General features: G+C 38.7%; 1 protein-coding gene across 6 annotated transcripts in view; it reads left to right on the forward strand.

Moving 5' to 3' along the window:
• Window positions 1-18,804, forward strand: part of rgs3a (regulator of G protein signaling 3a) — a 154,788-nt gene that overhangs the window by 123,636 nt on the left and 12,348 nt on the right. For all 6 annotated transcript variants that reach the window (XM_028600957.1, XM_028600961.1, XM_028600959.1 and 3 more), the window contains one exon: window positions 16,160-16,230. In XM_028600957.1, the coding sequence (XP_028456758.1) occupies window positions 16,160-16,230 (71 nt within the window). The remainder of the gene's footprint in view (window positions 1-16,159; window positions 16,231-18,804) is intronic.

Consider the following 18,804-nt stretch of genomic DNA (forward strand, 5'->3'; position numbering starts at 1 on the left):
CCATCTAATGCAATAATAAAAAATAAACAAATTTCCATGTATTTTTCATGGACAGACACATTAGTGATTCCTTTGCAAGTTCTGTTCTCAGAAATCCACCCTATCCATTTTAGTTATTTACAACCTTGACGTACAGTCTTGACACATTACAAGAAGTTATGGTACTTTTAAATCACACACACACACACACACACACACACACACACACACACACACACACACAGTCTCTACTTATTGCATTATAGACTGTAGGTATTGTAAGATTAAAAAGAAGAAAAGAAACAAAGAAAAAAACTGACCCTTTGCTAAGGTTTGCTCTCCTTAGTTACTGTTGCTATGTCTGTCAAGCTTTTAAATCTAGTACGGCACATGCAATTTATTTGCAGTTTGATTTAACACAATAAAAGCAGGCTTCTCATTTCATTCTTGACAATGTCAATTTCATTGGCTGAAATGTCAATGGTCACAAGAAGATTTGATCAACTGTAGATACTGTAGTTAGCTAGCATAAGCTCATTAGCTCATTAGCTAAAACCATTACTTGGTTGGAAACTCCATCTCAAGCTTACTTTTTAATGGGCTGCTTACTATCAACATACTTGGAGAAACACATGGGTTAGATTGAAGATTTAATGCTTCACTTTTTCAAGAGAAATGCTTTGGGAATGAGTACTAACTGGTAATGAGATTTGGCTGGAGCTAGATTTTGGCAGGACAAACTTCCACAATGTGGATGTTCCAGTCCTGAACAGGGATTTTTCTAATGTAGTCTGTTAAATAATTTAGTTAGTTTATAATATTATCCTTGGCTTTGGATATATTACAACAGGTCACTGCTCACATTAGAGCAGATACACTGTTCAATCCATTCCTTAAACGTTTACTCATGTGTTTTTGATTTGGGAGAGGCTAAAAACACAGAACCCTCCAAACTCATTAGATACCGCGTATCCCTCTTAGAGCTCCATGCTTCAAAATGTAGGGAAATCCAAAGTTTGATAGGCTTCTCATTTGACAATCGCTATTCATGGGAGGGGTTTAGCAATTTTTTTGTTTGCATCCTGTGTACTAAATATACACATCTTTCTGGGATGGTATCTTCTGACTGAGACAAGAACATAAGATATTTTGGGTTAATAGATAGCCAGCCACGCTGACAGGAAGGAGAACATTCATTGCCAGTTGATCAACTGTGATAACAAAACAGAGCCTTCTTGGAAGCAATCCTGATAGAGACATGTTATTGTGACTTTGACTGTCAAATGACATTACTTCTTATTATTATTATATAAATTCTTCACATCTGCTTATTACATTTATTTCTTCCCTGCCAAAAGTCAGGATGACGTTAAATGCGTTTTCGCTATGATTCTCAGATTTTCAAATGATGTGTGTGTAAAGGAGTCTTATAGATGGATGAATGGTTGATAAATATTATGGAATCTTTTGATTGCTTTGTTTCTGTAGTCTTAGTTTGCTATCCTTACACTTCATATTTGAATTCATTTAAAATAGTGTATGAAACAGACACATAAATAGAGGCATCAAAAACAAATTAAAACTTGTATGTATACTATATCTGAAAGAAACATTTAATATTAGTTTAGTTAAAGGTTTAAAACTAAAAGTGCTCAAATGTGTTTTGCAGGATTATTTAAGATAATTTCCCAAAACAAAGTAATACACTTTTGCTATTTCACCCCTGAAATCAAATGTATTTGTCTTAGGGAACTTAGTAACTGCTTGTGACCTCATGAGAGTTTAAAGCTTCCCACGCTAATCCTTCCCTGCCAGGGAAGCTCCCACATGGACTCAGCCTGTTAACCTGTAGTCTTTCTCTCTCCCTCTTTATCTGTCTACTACTAAAACTAAGTAGGCTCCACATGGACTTACATGGACTTACACCCTTTCACAAATCCCCATCACAAAGGCTAAACAAGAATTCCTCTTGATTATTTGTTAGCAATGTTTGGCTGTTTGTAATTATTGATTTTTTTTAATGGGCTACCTGGATAGTTTCTGCTTTTACTGCTTTGATCTGTGTGTGAAGGAGTGTGGGAACAGGCTGTTTCCATCCATTAACTCTGATGTTTCATGTAATACAATGAAAATGAGGGATATAATAGCTTCCTTTGATTCTAAAAAAATGTTTTGTTCCTGGTTGTTTCCAATTTGAACAGAGGAACGCGAGCAAAAGTCAAACATTCAATTACAGTACACAGCGGCCTTTTGACCTATTTTCTATGGTAACAGATTGCTTCTATGCATGACACTTGCTAACAGTACTGACATTTGAAAACATTTGTGACAACGTAACAGCAGGGACATTGTTCCTCGTGAATGCTATACATGGAAAAGGACAAAATAGCATACAATCCAATCTGCCAAATGGTGTGACAGGACATTGTTTCAGTTAGTCTCAGCTGGTGGAGCTGAGGAAATAAAGATGACGATGAACATGACTAATACAATAACCGAAAGGCATCACATGCAACGAAGGATAATATGGTAACTATTTTAGGGGAATATGTAGCAGTTATTATCAGCAATCACATTTCCTCAGTGACCTTTTAAATGAAAACCGTATTCAGGGCTTTGATGATGTCTTTCTTTCAGAAGACGTGATGACCTGATGTCATGGCACTTAGTCACTGGACCTATTTCAGCCTACCCACGCATTCTGCCCACCTTAGCGCCCTACAGTGTATGAATTTAGGTCATTAAGTGACAGGACTTTGGATGCTGTCACTGGTGCAACAAAGCCCTCTACTGATGTTCCCCTAATACAAGACAGGATCCAGAAGGCCCCTTGTGTCATAGTTGTGTCTTGTGTATGTTCAAATGGTTTACAGTGCTTGTTGCCATAGCAGTATTTTGGCTGAATCTGGAATTGGTTACATAAATGTTGATAGATGGTTTCTCGCATATACGTACACACACACAAACAAATGCACACCCTTTGGATTACAAATGTTCAAAGATACTGAGTGAAGTTGACCTGACCTGACTTATATACTAAATAGATAAATACCAGCACAGAGAGATAAAGGAGACACAGCTAGAGACAAGCAATACTTTGACATTGAAATAGTGCAGTGGAACATGATTCAACCATATTAATGTTGATTGTGGTCAGGATGGAGAGTGACCATTGTAAAGATCCATGTTTAATTCAGTTCACAGATGTGCAGAATCCTGACCTGCATTTATAATGTCTCACTTGCTCAAAATGCAACCGTGCAAACAATCACACTAGGGATCAAGGCTTTGCCCAACATTTGGGTTATCTTATTAAGATAATTTTATGAAGAATTCTCCAAAAGAGAGATCTGTGTTTAAAAATACCTTCAGCACTTGAAATCAGTAATTGAACCTGTAAATGCTCATCCAGGACCATGTTAAGGAAGCTGTTTGCAAATTATTCAGTGTGTGTAGATTACACAACTTTTTGTTCGAGTCCCGGTGTGTTCTGTCTCTGGTGTAAAAATTGTACATAGAGTGAGATACTGTAACAAGAACACACCGTACTTTATCTGCATGCCAGTTACGTGTTCCACATCAGCAGGCTAGGTTTGAATGTTAGACACAAGCAAAGTGTAGCAGCACATGCAGAAATAGGACACATACACAATCACTCACACTCCCCAGGAGGCAGGGTGAACAATGCTGGTGGGATGATGGGAGCACACATGCTGTCCTCTCAGGATTGGAACAGGGTCAAGGGAACAATCATCCTTGGAGGTAGAGATAGGGAAATCAAAGTTCACTCCTTGGTGTTAGAATAAGGCATGCATCATGAAATAAAACATTTAGTTGGGTTGAATAACCTTTTTTTTGTTTGTAGCAGTATGTCCCACATTTAATCAACTATATTCAGTTCATCGATTTTTCAATTTTCTCACAGTTTATGGAATAAATAGCGAAAATAATTCAAATAATGTTTTTTTGGCAAATTAATTATTTTTTATTATGAGTAAAAAAAATGTTGAAAGCTAAAATGGTGTACCGCAATACATAAACGTACACCTGGAGCTTGACTTTTGGTATTAGTCTATATTTTTTTATTTTCACAAAAGACACAATTGTTGGTTAGTCTAGAGTTTATCTATAGAAGGCCTTGATGAGCACCATAGCAGTTCATAATTTATAACCACTGTATAATTTGCTTTTAGTCTTCTTATTTATTTATGCTTCAATTAACTTTTTAATAGATGGTTTTACATTGAAATGAATGATGCTATGGCAACAAAATGTTGTCTGTCACTAAAGTCAGATATACCATGACTGCAATGTATACTTCCACTGCGAGGTGAAGCACGAGCTTTACATGTGCGAGTGTGACCGACATCATTCCCCGGCTGCCACTGTCAGACTCTCATTCACTGCCCTTTCCTCCCGAATGCTATACATCTCGTCCCAACATGATGCTTTACAAAAAATAGTTTCATGTCTGGAAACCAGCCCTTCATTTTGGCTGTGAATATAATTCTTATAGTTAATAATTGGCCAAAAGTAGCACCTGCACCTTACAACACCTTACCACTTGACGTAGACATTACAATTATCTTAGCACATAGAGCTCAGTGCTGCAGAGCTGTCAGCAGGGACTGAGTGGAATTAGTAGTGGGATTGGTAACCAACCCCATGTTGCAACATCAAGACAGTCTGACAATGTGATGGACGTCATTAACATAAGTGTTTAAAAACAGTATTGCAGTTAAGCATGAGGAATGTGTCTGCAGTGATGCAGTGACCATTTTGTACATTAACATAACTTCTCCCTTGTAATACGCAAACCTAATAGTACCTTTTATTTATAGGTGCATTTCTTGACACTCAAGGACACTTTACATGAGTAAAAAGATCAAAACAGATGCACAACAAAGACCACACAGAACTACAAAGCATAATTATTATTATTATTATTATTATTATTATTATTATTATGCAAACAAGAACACCAGGATGCTGTTATATTTTAAGTCATTAAACAATGGCATATTGTGTGGCTGGGTTAGCTCAGTTGATAGAGCAGGCGCACATATAATTTATGCCTTGATGCAGAAGGTCCAGGGTTCGAGTCCAACCTGGATGATTTCCTGCAAGTCTGCCCCCTCTCTCTTCCCTTTCATATTTAGCTGTCCTTTCCATTAAAGGCTGAAATGCCCCAAAACAAACAATAGCATATTGTAAAAGTAAAAACCTGTATGGCCTCTGTGAATAGAAAATAGTGATGTACCACAACAGCATTAACCCATAAAGAGACTGCCCCTGAAAAAAGACACCAAGTTGTTTGTTCAAGGAGCAATTATGACCCATATCTACGTTTATATTGGCGACAAACTCTAGTGGCTGTAGTAATTTTGACAGGAGTGAAGCAGGAAGTGAGGTAATGAATAGGAGCGCCAAAACTCCACATAAGAAGGCAGGTTGGGCTGGTGGATGGGTCAAACAAACACTGGACTTTCACCCAGGAGACCGCGGTTCATGTTTGTCCTGTTTGAAAATAAAGGTAATCAAGTTTTTTTTTACTTTACCGAACAAACAGAAGTGCCTCGCGTTCTGCTTCACGTACACATCCGGAAATGAAGTAACTGAAGAAATGTACCGATTTAACCCAAACCACAATCTTTTTCATTTGAGGACAGAAAATGCTCGTGTTTCGTATTTTCTGCCACCGCTGGGGTCACCAATTTATGAAATGCTTCTATGCATTGTATTAGAGGGTAGGAATAAAAAACCCATATGGTTGTATTGTTTGGATGAGTTGTTCCCCATGAATACATAAAGACCATCAAGTTAAATCCAACTTGATCACTGTAGTAATTTATTATAAGACTGATACAGTACAGTAATTAATGTATGATAAATGGCTGTGCAACTGCAATAACTATAATAACTAGACAAAGGCATTTGGATTCTGCAATAAAACCCCCAACCTAATCTTTCAAACCAAAAACAATGCACAGTGCGATGCACAAGCTCTCATTCACGCTTTTGTCTTCAGGCCATCTAGATTACTGTAACTCACTATTTGCCGGACTGCCCCAGAAATCATTCAACCGCCTCCAACTTCTACAAAATACGATAGCTAGCGTTCTTACAAGAACTCAAATATATGAACACATTTCCTCTATTCTCGCCTCATTGCACTGGTTACCTATGGCATTCAGAATTGATTTAAAAATTGTATTGCTGGGGCACCCTGGTAGCTCACCTGGTTGAGTGTGCGCCCCATGTACAGAGGCTCAACCCTTACTGCGGCGGCCCAGGTTTGATTCTGACCTGAGGCCCTTTGCTGCATGTCATTCCTCCTCTCTCTCCCCTTCAGCTGTCCTGTCAATTAAAGGCCTAAAATGACCCCCCCTCCCCCGCCCAAAAAAGAAAAAAATTGTATAGCTTGTTTTTAAATCACTGAGTGGCCTTGCTCCTTCTTACATTATCAACCTTATCACCCCTTACTCTCAGCTCAGCAGACCAGCTGATGCTCTGGGCCCCCTGCAGAGCAAGGCTTGAGACACCGGGTAGTAGGACTATTTGCCTTGAGGGCTTCATAATTATGGGATAACCTTCCACTGGGAATCCGACAAGCTATCTCAGTGTCCTCTTTAAAAACTAAATTTTTACAAAAGGGCTTTTAATTACAGTTTTTGTTTTTGTTTTTATGGTTTTATTCATTTATTTAATCTTAATATTTGTATTCATTGTGTTTCATCTATTTTCTTACGGTTACTTCATCATTGCAAGTGACAAATCCATCATCGTTAATTGCCTCATGTGTCTGAAAACAAGGAAGCCTCAGTGTCTGGCTGCAACAGATTGCAGGCTTTGGCTAGAAGCTTTTGGTCATTAAGCTATTGAAAACAAATGATATAATTTATGTAGCCAGTTTAGCATAATAAGAAAATATATATTCATGGTTTGCCCCGTTGTGGCTGCAGCCAATTGGCCCTTTGGTGCTTCTGATGAAAGTCATCCGCTGGTTAGTAAATGTCAATAACATTTTAGATAGCAGCAGTTCCAAAGGACTGAGTAACCTGATCAGCTCAGAGAAATGACGTTTGCACGAGCATTGTTCATTAACATCCTGTGAAATGGGAAGTGCAGGAAGCCACCATCTCCTGAGCGGTGCTGAATAACAGGAGGTAGAGGAGAGAGTCACATACATACACATACTGGTCTCTCTTTGTGTGTGTGTGCGTGCACACACACACATACATACACAAAAATGTGCAGACAATGCACCTTTTGTATCTGCTTTCATTATGTAGTTTGAGTAGAAATGAGCCAGTATCCTGTCTGTGGGTCACTGAGTTTATTTTCAGATATAACTGAAAATTGTGGTTTTGCCATTGTATTATATGTGTATTTTGTGTGTGAGTGTGTGTTAGCAGTTGCCATCCAATTACACAAGCTCACACACTCTCACAGAAACACACACACATCCATATCCACATACACAATCACACTCCCACGGCTACAACCGCAAGTTTATTTCACCCAAAAAATTCCTTTTATTTGCAAAGGAAGATGGAACAATATTTCCTGTGATGTAAATTGAAACAATGAAAAACAAAACAGGGCATTAAAGCAGTTATGCCATTACAAATAAAAGCAAAACACATCAGGGAAGTTTTTTTTAATCAAGATTTTTTATAAAACAAAGAAAGAACTGCAGTGTTTCCCACACATAGACTAATTTGTGGCGGTGCGCCGCACTATCAACACCTGCCGCCTCACATTGCGTTTCGTTATTAATTTTATTATTTTATTTAAAACACGCAGCTTATTCGTTCAGCTGCATTTCCTTTCCCTGCTCTCCTCTGTCTCCCTGTCACTTGCGTCTTGCTCACATATACACACACAGCCCCTCCCCCCGTGCACACAGCGTCCGTCTCCATGAAAACAAGAGAAGACGCCTGGCGAAATTCACAAGTTCACGAAAGGTTGGTATCTCGTGAACACCTTTACACAATCACACATTAAAAAGTGCTATAAAAATATTTTATATTCTGAATACAATGTCAGTGTGTTAATGTTGGAGTCCTGACCCGACTCTTAGCAAACAAGCGATTGCGCCTGCTTTAGAAAGTTAACTGGTCGCAAGTTTGCGGTAAAATGCAGTTGGGTTGTCGAGGTCTATACACTATATGTAGCAGCTGTGAATCAAATAAACTTATTATAAATAATTTTATGTAATTGTTTTACTCTTACACTGAAAAATGCACGTGTTGAGGATGAGGACCAGCCTGAACCGGAGGTATCAGTCTGAAACAGTTGAACAGCTGAACAGTCCAACCAGTGTAATTAGTTATGTTATTTATTTGTTTACAATATTTTCAGGCTTCAATCAGTGCTGCTCAATCATAAAGACAGGGTCAGGGAGAGAAATAGATTTGTTAGGCATTGAAGAAAGAGTAGGACAGGAGGACAGCATCCAACAGCTTGTCCTCCTCAGTTTTTGATACTTGATTGTATGAAAATAAGTATCTCACCCCCCCCTCCCAACTGCCACAAATTGCCTTCTAATCTGTGGGAAACACTGAGAACTGTGAGGAAAAACTATCTTAAAGAATGCTGAAAGTATATCTTTATAAATACATTTTGAGAACCCAAATCATAACCTCATGAACACGTCAGTAGACACCAGCTTCATATACGGTATGGATAGGATTGCTTGATAATCATTAAAACTTCCCAACTGAGTTCAGGATTTGGTTTTGTGATCCTTCTCCCACATTTCTTTGTATAAACATGAGTTTGGGCTTTTATTAAATCTTTTTTTTCTTGATATCTCCTATTTTCTGGCTCTTATAAAAGCCCCATTGTTCCTACAATGCCCCTCGGAGAGAGAGCACAGGGTTTTGTGTTTGTCTCCTTTTACAAATTTTCTTTCAACTTGCTGGCCAAGATTTACGAGGAAGTGCAGACACTTATCAAGGGCAAGAAATGGCCAAGATTATCATCAAACAAGCAGGCTGTTTCCAGTTATTTGCTTGGTTTACTAACATCAGCAATGCAAATGGTTTGCTATTAAGCTACAATGTAGAAACAGCTGTCATAATTACATTTTTTCAAGTATATTAAAATTAGTTGTTTTTTGCCCAGATAGAAGAACTAAATTAGAATAGAAATGTAATAGAATGTATAATTGCATGATAAAGTTCCTAATTTCTGGAACAATGTGTTTTCTGACTTTGGGATCACATTCCCGCAGCGCCTTCTAAACAAAATTTATAGAATTTTATGTATACACATTTTTAATGTACACCATCTTGCACATTTTTTTAGCTATTGTTCAATTTAGGAGATGCTCCAGCTCTGTCATTGGTCCGTTCTCATGGCTATGACGCATCTCTGCTTCATGTGCAACACAGATAATGTGGCCGCAACATGGAGTTATTAAAGGATTATTAATGCACAACCATTATATGTTCAAGCTTTTTTTTGTATAGTTACAGGAAGTATTAGAGTTGTGAGGTGTAGCAAATACAGTCACAGTTGTTATGTGCTAAGTTATCACTGTTGCAGCTGCATTTTCTTGCTGCTGTATTAACTATGTGTAAATACAAGAACTTGTTTCTGCAAAGTTGGCACAGTTTTGTAAAAAGAGCCATTGTCCAAATGACTTGCAAGAAGTTTTTTTTTTACCTGTCTTTGTCCTAACTGTCTTTGTTAGAAGTGTTAGGAGGAACACAGTAGGACAGCTTTGCAGCACTCCTGAATCCTGGATTAGATAAGAGTAATGTTCGAGGTGAAGAACGCTCATGAAATTCTCATACCTACTCATACCCAAAATGTGTCACTCTGAGAATCTTATGCCAGTTTTGGGCAAGTTGGGACTGATTTTATCCTCTGAGAAGTGTTATAAACATGGAACTAAAACTGATTCACTTTTTTTTTAACTTTTATATAAAACAATCTGCTATGTTGGATACTGCAGCCTAATAAGTTGTTAACATGAGACTCACACACACAAAACAGTCAGTGTTAACAGACTGTGATTCACATCTCATCCTGTGCCAAACAAACCTACTGTTGTCTCTTGCTTATTCATTGTCAGATTATTGAAGATGGAGAAGGAGATTGATGGTTAACAGAATAGTGCTATTCTAAGTCAGAAAGAAGTAGCAGGAATTAAATGAAGGAATTCAATTTAGAAATAGGAAATAGTTTTAAATGATTCTTGGCTCTCGTGACTACATTTGAATGTGCAAGTAGGACTTTTAACATCCAAATACTCTATGACCCGGGGTTTCTGCATACCAAATAACAGATATGTCCAGTGAATTAAAATAGTGCCGTCTGCTTTGGGAAGTCACATGGAGTCTATCATGGAAATTAGGCTATTTATTCCTCTATTCGTGCACTTTATAGGTTCCACATCCTGATTAACATACGCCTTTGGTTAAGCCTGTAGTGCACTCTATTTCCTTTCTTTAATAGCAGAAAGTGAAAGTAGATCCAAACAGAAGAGCCTACAATGTTTCTCTCTGTTTTCTCACAGATATGAACTAAGGATTTAGATTACATTTAACGCCATTAATCCCTGGTTTATCACTGTTAACACAAGTACCAGGTCTGCAAGCTCAGTACACAACACTGCAAAAGAATTATACCAGACCTTGTCTAAATATATAACATTTCACTTGGTAGTAAATTAAAAGATGCAACATTTAATTGAAATTGAACGTGGGAAAAGTGCTCAAACTTCAGCAATATGTTCCAATATCTATTGAGATTTAGATGAGCTGAATTTAGTGTTAAGAAGGCTACAATTGGTAGCTGTATAGTAATCCTGTAGTTACTGTTAAAACCTTTGTTCATATCTAAGCTAAGAGCTGCTTTAACCAAGGTCAGGAGCAGGGTCAACCACACAGTAGAGCACAATGTCAGGAAACTAGGGTCTAACATTTGTTTTTAAATGAAAGAAGAAACTGGGGAACGAGAAGGAAGGAAGCAGCCCGAGGGAGGTCTGATGAAGAAAAGGGTTGAACTGGTGAGAAGAAGTTTATATACACAAAGACCAAGATTAATTTCTCCACCTCTGGGGTTTTAGGTTGTTGGAGGATTTGGAGTATGGGTCAGGAATGTTTCAGAGCTGTGTTTAGAATGTTGTTCCTACAATGTGTTTGTTAGTGCAGAGCACAACCGAAGAATGTACAGTTTGTTGAGACAAAGACAAGCAAGGTTTCCTTGGGGGAATAGCAGCCCATTGGGGTTCCAAACTTCTCTCCTAACCACACACACTATTTCCCTTGACTTAGGCTAAACGTTCCCAGGTCATGTGCATATGTGTCTATAAATGTTTCATTAACATTTCGAACTTTAACATTGCCAGAAACGTGTTTCCTCATAGGATTGCTTTCACACGTGCATACATGTACAGGTATATAGAACCGAGAAATGGCTACAAAGACGTGTTCAACACACATCCAGTTTAAACCTTTATCTGTGTATCTACACAGCCATCCCACCACCCTTGTCAACATCTGCATCCCATGCCTCCGGGTGCTGTATCGCCGTGTGGTCTTTGGCAGATTCTGTGTTTTCTTACTGTCTTCAGTGAGGCATGTGAGGAGTCTATACACATGATCATGCACGCACGCACGCGCACACACACACACACACACACACACACACACACATTAGGGCTATTTTTAGAAAATACTGAGACTCTTTTATGCTCCAGTGGTTATTGCCAGGCAAGTCTCTGTGTGTGTGGTGTGTCTAAGTCTCTTTTGTGTGTGGGGGGCCCGAGTTGGGTCTGGTTGCCTGAAAGAATACAGAGAAAAAGAAAAACATAGAAACCTAAAAAAGAGACCTGAAGATTTAGCTCTTTTAACAAAAAGAAACTATTAAATTATACATACAGTGCTGGCAATACTATATAATGTTTGACACCAATCTGATCTGAGACAGTTTATTGCACATGGGGCCTGATTAATTAAATACAGTATGTAAAAAAAGAAGCTCTTATTACTTAGGTTGTCATGTAGAATACATCCAATACATGAAAATAAGTTGAATGTGACTCAAAACTATTCTATGTTTTGCATCTAGCCCTGTTAGAGGCTGGTATTCAGTGTAAAGGTATGACAGTGAATGTTTGCCTTGCGTTACATTTGTGAATACAGCCGCTGGAGTGTTTTTGTTTTTTTAACCTTTATTTTTTCAGGTAAGTCAATTGAGAACAAATTCTCATTTGCAACAACAACCTGTCACATTCACACAGTTACACATTCATACCTGGAAGCTGCCCAGTACAACCACAGTGTGATCTGCTGGCCACTGAGCAGCTCCACTGGAGCAGGGGTTAAGGGCCTTGCTCAAGGGCACCTCATTGGTGGTAGTGAGGGAAGGACAAGCTCTGCTCTTTCACTTCCCCACCCAGAAAATCTCAATTGCTGCTAGGCTGTGTGTGTGTGTGTGTGTGTGTGTGTGTGTGTGTGTGTGTGTGTGTGTGTGTGTGTGTGTGTGTGTGTGTGTGTGTGTGTGTGTGTGTGTGTGTGTTCCTGTGATGCCTCTGCAGATTTGGTCAGTTGTGGGTGTGTGTTGATTCATTCAAACAGAACGCCTGCTTAAAGGAGAATTCTGGCCAATTTTTACATTAATCTTGATCGCTATAAAGATGCGTGTACTTTCGATTGAAAAAAAAGCAACAACCCGAATCGGTGCACGCAACACGGAGTAGCTGCAGCTAACAATCCATGGAGCGGCGGTGGTCTGGCTATGTCCTCACCGGACAGCAGCTAGCTGGCAGCTACTACCGCACTACTGTTTTTTTAGGGGTGGAATAAACTTCAAGACGTGACATGACCTGTCTTCTGGAGGACATAGCCAGACCACCGCCGCTCCATGGATTGTTGTCGGGATGATTATCACAGAAGCCTGGCTGAACACACTCACCGGACGGCAGCTAGCAGCTAGCAGCTAGTAGCTACCGGCAGGATTAAGACAGGGACCAGGGTAGGTGAATTTAAACAATGTCTGAGTTGAAAACGCATCTTGTTGTCACGTAAAGGCCCTGTTCATGTTGCACAGACATTTTAATAGCATTTTATGTCTGTTAAGAGGCACCAAGGCACTCTAAAACTTGCCCCGACAACTGCCGTTTTAGCTCAGTGGAAGCTCATACACGTAGCTGCAGCTACTCCGTGTTGGCTGCACCGATTCAGGTTGGGTTTTTTTCAATCGAAAGTACACGCTTATTTATAGCAATCAAGATTAACGTAAAAATTGCAGAGAATTCTCCTTTAACATTATGATTCTTCTTTGCATTCAAATTAATTCAATTAGCCACTTGCTAATGCTAGTTGTAGCAAGAAAGCAGACACATTTCACTGTGTGTGTGGATCTCATCCAGCTGGAACATAATATTCTAGTGTGAATGAGCGTCCAGTCCTTACATGCAGGCAGCTAGTCAAACAAAGTCTGACCCAACAAGTGGACAATCCGCCTCTGATCTCCACACAGCATAAGTTGTTGTCCTGATACCCCTGAATCATGCTGTCCTGGGGGCTACATCCGGACAAATAACTCTGGAGAGGACAAAGTTTGCGACGTTTTCCAGTTGTTTTCTGTGGTTTCAGGGTAAAGCCTAGCTGATAGCTCCATAGGGACTGGAACCCACTGATATTACTGATTAGATTTTGAGGTCTCTCATGACCCTCAATGACTTAATCCCTGAATCAGAATCAGAAAAGGATTTATTGCCAAGTAAGTAACACTTACAAGGAATTTGCCTTTGTGGATGGTGCATACATAAACATACAGTATTTAACATATTTCTTAGTGTTTGTAGCTGGGTGATTTTGTTACTTCTAGAGCTGGAGGATATATATCAAATATACTGTAACTGGTGATATATTTTGAATTGCATAACATTTGAAGAGCTGGTACAGTTTTCTGAACTTAAAGTACGAGTCTATTCTACAGAGTGAATGACTTAATGCCTCTACATGTTTGGTTATCATATCCACATTATGAGTTGTCTTTTCTCAAACACTTCTTTTTTTTTAAATACCTTCAAGCACCAATAGTCATCACCAAATATCATCATGTTATCACTATGCTTGATTAAAAATAGCAAGCATTTTGTCAGTATATGAAATACAGTTCGAAGGGAGGAGTTATGAAAGGGAAGGATGTGGCAGAGAGATCCTTTACTGCAATCCAGGATTGTGACCAGACAAATCCATTCACAGATAATGGGAATGATTTGCATTATCAAAAAATTGGGAGGAACCAGTAAATATTTCAGTAAAGATGCTGCAATCAACAGTATCAAAATCTGCACTAACACATTGTGCTCTCTCACATTAGCATTGAGCATTGTGCTGACTGACAGAAATCTGAGGAAAAAAATAAATACAAAGGTATTTCTATTATCAAGAGTTGTAATAGACATTATTTGACAAGGCATCAAGTGAAGAAGGCTCATTAACACGTTTAATATTTCCTTTTATACAAATGCTGATTACAATTAAGGATTGATTCACAGCCAAGACAGAAAGCCATGACAAAATCAATGTTTTATAATATATGTCTCATAGAGCAATTTCATCATTTACCAGGTTCAACAATGAAAAGCACAACAGGATATTACTTTGTGCAGCTGCTTGCAAGTATGTAGGGTGGCTCAACATAGAGGGATGCAGGATATGTTTGCTCATGGGGCTAAGCGTTATTGTTTACATACAATAATAGTCCCACAAACACATTTTCACTGTAATCATGGACAATGGACACATCAACATCAGCATCACACAAATATAAGCCCATATATTTGTATTGTTATACTAGTGAGGACCCTCATTGATGTGATGCATTTTTAGCCTGTAACCATAGCTTTGCATTACATGCCTAGCCTTAAGCTCTGCTCAAAATGTTAACCTTAAAGGGATAGTTTGACATTTTTCAAAAAATATGCTTATTCATTTTATTGCAGACAGTTAGTGAGAAGATCGATACTGCTCTAGAGCTGGTATCAATCTTCTTGTCTAACTCTTGGCAAGAAAGTGAATATGCATATTTCCCAAAATGTCACGCTATTCCTTTAAAGGGGTACTCCACACAAAATCTTTTGACTCAGCACTCTGTAGGTTTGAAAGGTGACTGTAAAAAGTTTGTAACTTCCAAACTAATGGAGAACAACAGCTGTGGTCAGCTTGAAGTCAGGCACTTATCATGGATTCCAATGGTTAAGAGTGTTTATGGCAGAAAAAAAATTGTGAAGAAAGTAATGGATGCTATGTTACTACTAGTGGTAGAAGACCTTTGTGGTTTGATAGGTTTCGAGAGATATTTGGAATCCATTTGACTGAATTCAAGCTGCTGTTCTCCCTCAATGAGGAAACTATAAACTTTACTGCCGACTTTAAAGCCTACAGGGGGTTAGTGTTTTTGGCTAGAGTGTCACTTTAACCTCAAAACCACACTCTGAAGGGTAAAACTCAAATTGAGTCCCACAAAGATAGAGAACATTACACCATGTGTTACCAGCTGTGGCCAGTACCTAGCTCAGATTCAACTGTGTTCCTGTAATACAATGGCTCATTATTCAGAGCCTCTCTGTCACACACACACACACACACACACACACACACACACACACAAACACAGACACATACAATGGGCAGCTTCAGGCCATCAGATTAGTGGAGATTGACCCCTTCCCCGCCCTGCAGCAACTTCCCTTTTTCTCTTAACCAATCAAAGTGGTGGGTCGGCAGAAAGTGTAATGTGAAACCGGGGTCTTGGCTCAATACTTCAAACCTAGGGCACAGTTGGAGGCCAGCAGAAACAACAGCCGTAGTCTTTCACACTCTCTCACTCTCACATACTTTGTTATACCCTGTTTTAAAACATCATCTGCCACATACACACACAGTCAGACAGTTTTATTCAGCAAGACACAGACACACACTTCTGAGAGCTTTGCTTTGTGGGATATACACTGTGGACTGCTGCTATGGATTAATCATTTTGGTGGCTGGCTGTGCGTGTTACAGACTGGACTAGTCTCAGTCTAGCCTAACTGGACATGGAGGACTTACTAGCTTGCTAGCCAATGACAACAACTGCATGAGGCTACAGGGCCCTCTTTCTGTGTGAAGAGTGGATGATGCAGTGTGTGCTCTCCTTCATCTCCCCTCAGCTGAGCTCCGGATCCCCCTGTAGCTGTGAGGTCAGCCCCGAAGGAACAAAGAAGAAGAAATCCAAGAACCTGTAAGTACTTTAGTGAATCAGTTTTTTGTGTGTTTCCTGTCTGTGGTTAATTTCAGTTTCAGCGTCTGCTCATTTTAAAAATTGTAAACAAGAAATGGCATGTTTATTTCTACCTGAATATGGATTTTAACCTGTAACAATATTAAAACATTATTTAGGAAAACTATGCTATGACTTTTAGGTTTAGAATAAAAAGAGAATTCATTATTTATGTGAGAAAGAGGAGGAATGAGAGTGAGAGGCAGCACAATAGATCAATCCTTCATAGACAAGTACAATAGCATTCACCACTTCTGCTTTCAATTCTCAGTCATCAGCCTTTTATTTTCATGCTAATTTAATCAATTTGTGTATCCAGTAAAAGGGTACACTTTTCACACCTTGCTTTAACATCCATTTAGGATGTCTTTACTTGTGACCAAAGTAATGGTGAACATTAAGTAACAGTTTGGTACTGGGGGGTTAATTGAGACATCAGGATTTAAAAACATGTTAGTATGGGTGTGATTGGATCAGTGGACTGAGGATGTCAGAACATATCCACATTACATGGCTACATTTAAACCTTGCCCTCTCATCTTTATTTTGGGTATTATAATTAACATAAATGAAGGGGGATTGAAAATAGGTTTCGGATTTATTATTGGATTATTTCTCTTTAAAGCTATAGTGGGTAGTTTCTGTTGCCCCCATGAGGAATTCTAAGTAATGTCAACAACACTGTCGCATCACTCACACACGCAAATGTCGCCGGACTACACCATTTTGTGAACATGGCCATGCTAACAATTAAAGAGAGAGTTTTGTTGAGCTGGTAGGCTTAATTAGCTTTATATCAACTCATTTGAAAATGGCTTGAATGTAACGGACGTTCATTAATAAAATAGTTGCGCATTATAGCTTTAATGTTGTATACAAATATTTTGGACATTGTGACAATCTGTGCAATACCTGCGCATTTTCAAAGAGCTGCACATGAAGAAGCATGTTTTAAGGTGAAGGTGACTGAAAGCTAATCATCCAACTCTGATCATCATCTCCTTAATTAAGTGGTAAATGATGTATGCCCTGCTGAGGAGTGTGGTACCACATGTGTGTCACATTCTCGGCGGTGTGAGAAGTAAGGTGTGTGTTGAGAGTGAAGAGTGTTTGTTTGGATGTGTGTCAAATGTGTGCATTGACGCCTCGATGATTCATCAGCTGTTCAATGAGCCTTATGCACGCTCCTGTTCATCAAGATGAAAGCACATTTCACACCGTGAAGACAATAAAGCCACTCACAATGGCTGTCCTTGGGCCTGATAGTTGCCCATTCTTCTGCACAAGCTGTGTTTTTACGTTTTTTAGTTAACCAGCAGATTAAGTGCTTAAGATTCCACAGCCTTTTTTCTTGAGTCCTGAGTATGTTGCCTTCTTGTCAGCTGATGCAAACAGCTTCAGACCAGCTTTATTGGCATTAATAACAATGATTAATATCATAGAATATAGCACTGCTTATTTAAAATGTGTTCTTTCTTTCTTTCCTTTTAGTTTAGTTTTAAATCTAGAATGTGTGATTGTTTTTGTCAAATAAGATCATATTTCCAAATCAATGACACATTACTTCTCATAGCAATTTAAAGGAGTCATTTGATTCAACATAAGACCTGATACAACATAAGACCTGATACACAGAATAAAAAATGAGATGGTAATGACCATCTGTAATGTGAACCTGACCATTTGAGTCACAGCCACACATAGCAAGTCAGTTTGACAGCATTTGTTGACATAGGTCATGGTTAGCAAACAGTGATTTGCTTACTAGCAAATACATTTAGTCTTCCATTTTCATGTGGGATGATGATATTTAAGGTAGATCTAAGAAAATTGATAGGGTTGATGTATGCTGTATGTCCTTTCTTTATACCAATGTAGTCACTCTGTTGTCAATACCACTTCTTCACTTGCATGAATGCACATATTTGAGAGATATTTTATGAATTAGTAAGTCTGGTAGGCCAGTCTTTATCTTTTTCCTTGTAATAGTGCAAGATGTTGATCGGTTGCATTGCTTGATTAGATGGTTTCGCTTGTGTTATTTTGCTATTTAAGAGGCATCTGTGCTGCATAGTTGTGACACCGATGAAGGCTGCATAGAAGAAAAGGTTTTATCTCCTCAAGACAAAATGGCTTCCCATCATTGAGTGCAACCCTTTTCTGTCATCTTAGGTCAGTATCACAATAAGTCACAAGCTTTCTGACTCTACATGTTTACACACTAGTCGTCTGTCTCTTGCATTTAAAGCCCTTATTCTCATGCAATGTCAAAAAAACAAACACAATGTGTTCCTGCTATAGATAGAAATCTCAGGCTTTCTACATAACAAAGCATGAAGGAAATTATTTCCTCCAGATGCTGGAGACTGATATTTAACATATAGAGAGCCAACGGAGTAAGTAGATGGACATTGGTGGCCAATAGTATCTTACATAGTCAAATCATGCTGAGAGGGAGCAATTTATAGCTTAAAGGTCCCATGGCATGAAAATGTCACTTTATGAGGTTTTTTAACATTAACATGAGTTGCCCCA

The sequence above is a fragment of the Perca flavescens genome, chromosome 16 (assembly GCF_004354835.1).
Source record: "Perca flavescens isolate YP-PL-M2 chromosome 16, PFLA_1.0, whole genome shotgun sequence".
Classification (NCBI taxonomy): Eukaryota; Metazoa; Chordata; class Actinopteri; order Perciformes; family Percidae; genus Perca; species Perca flavescens.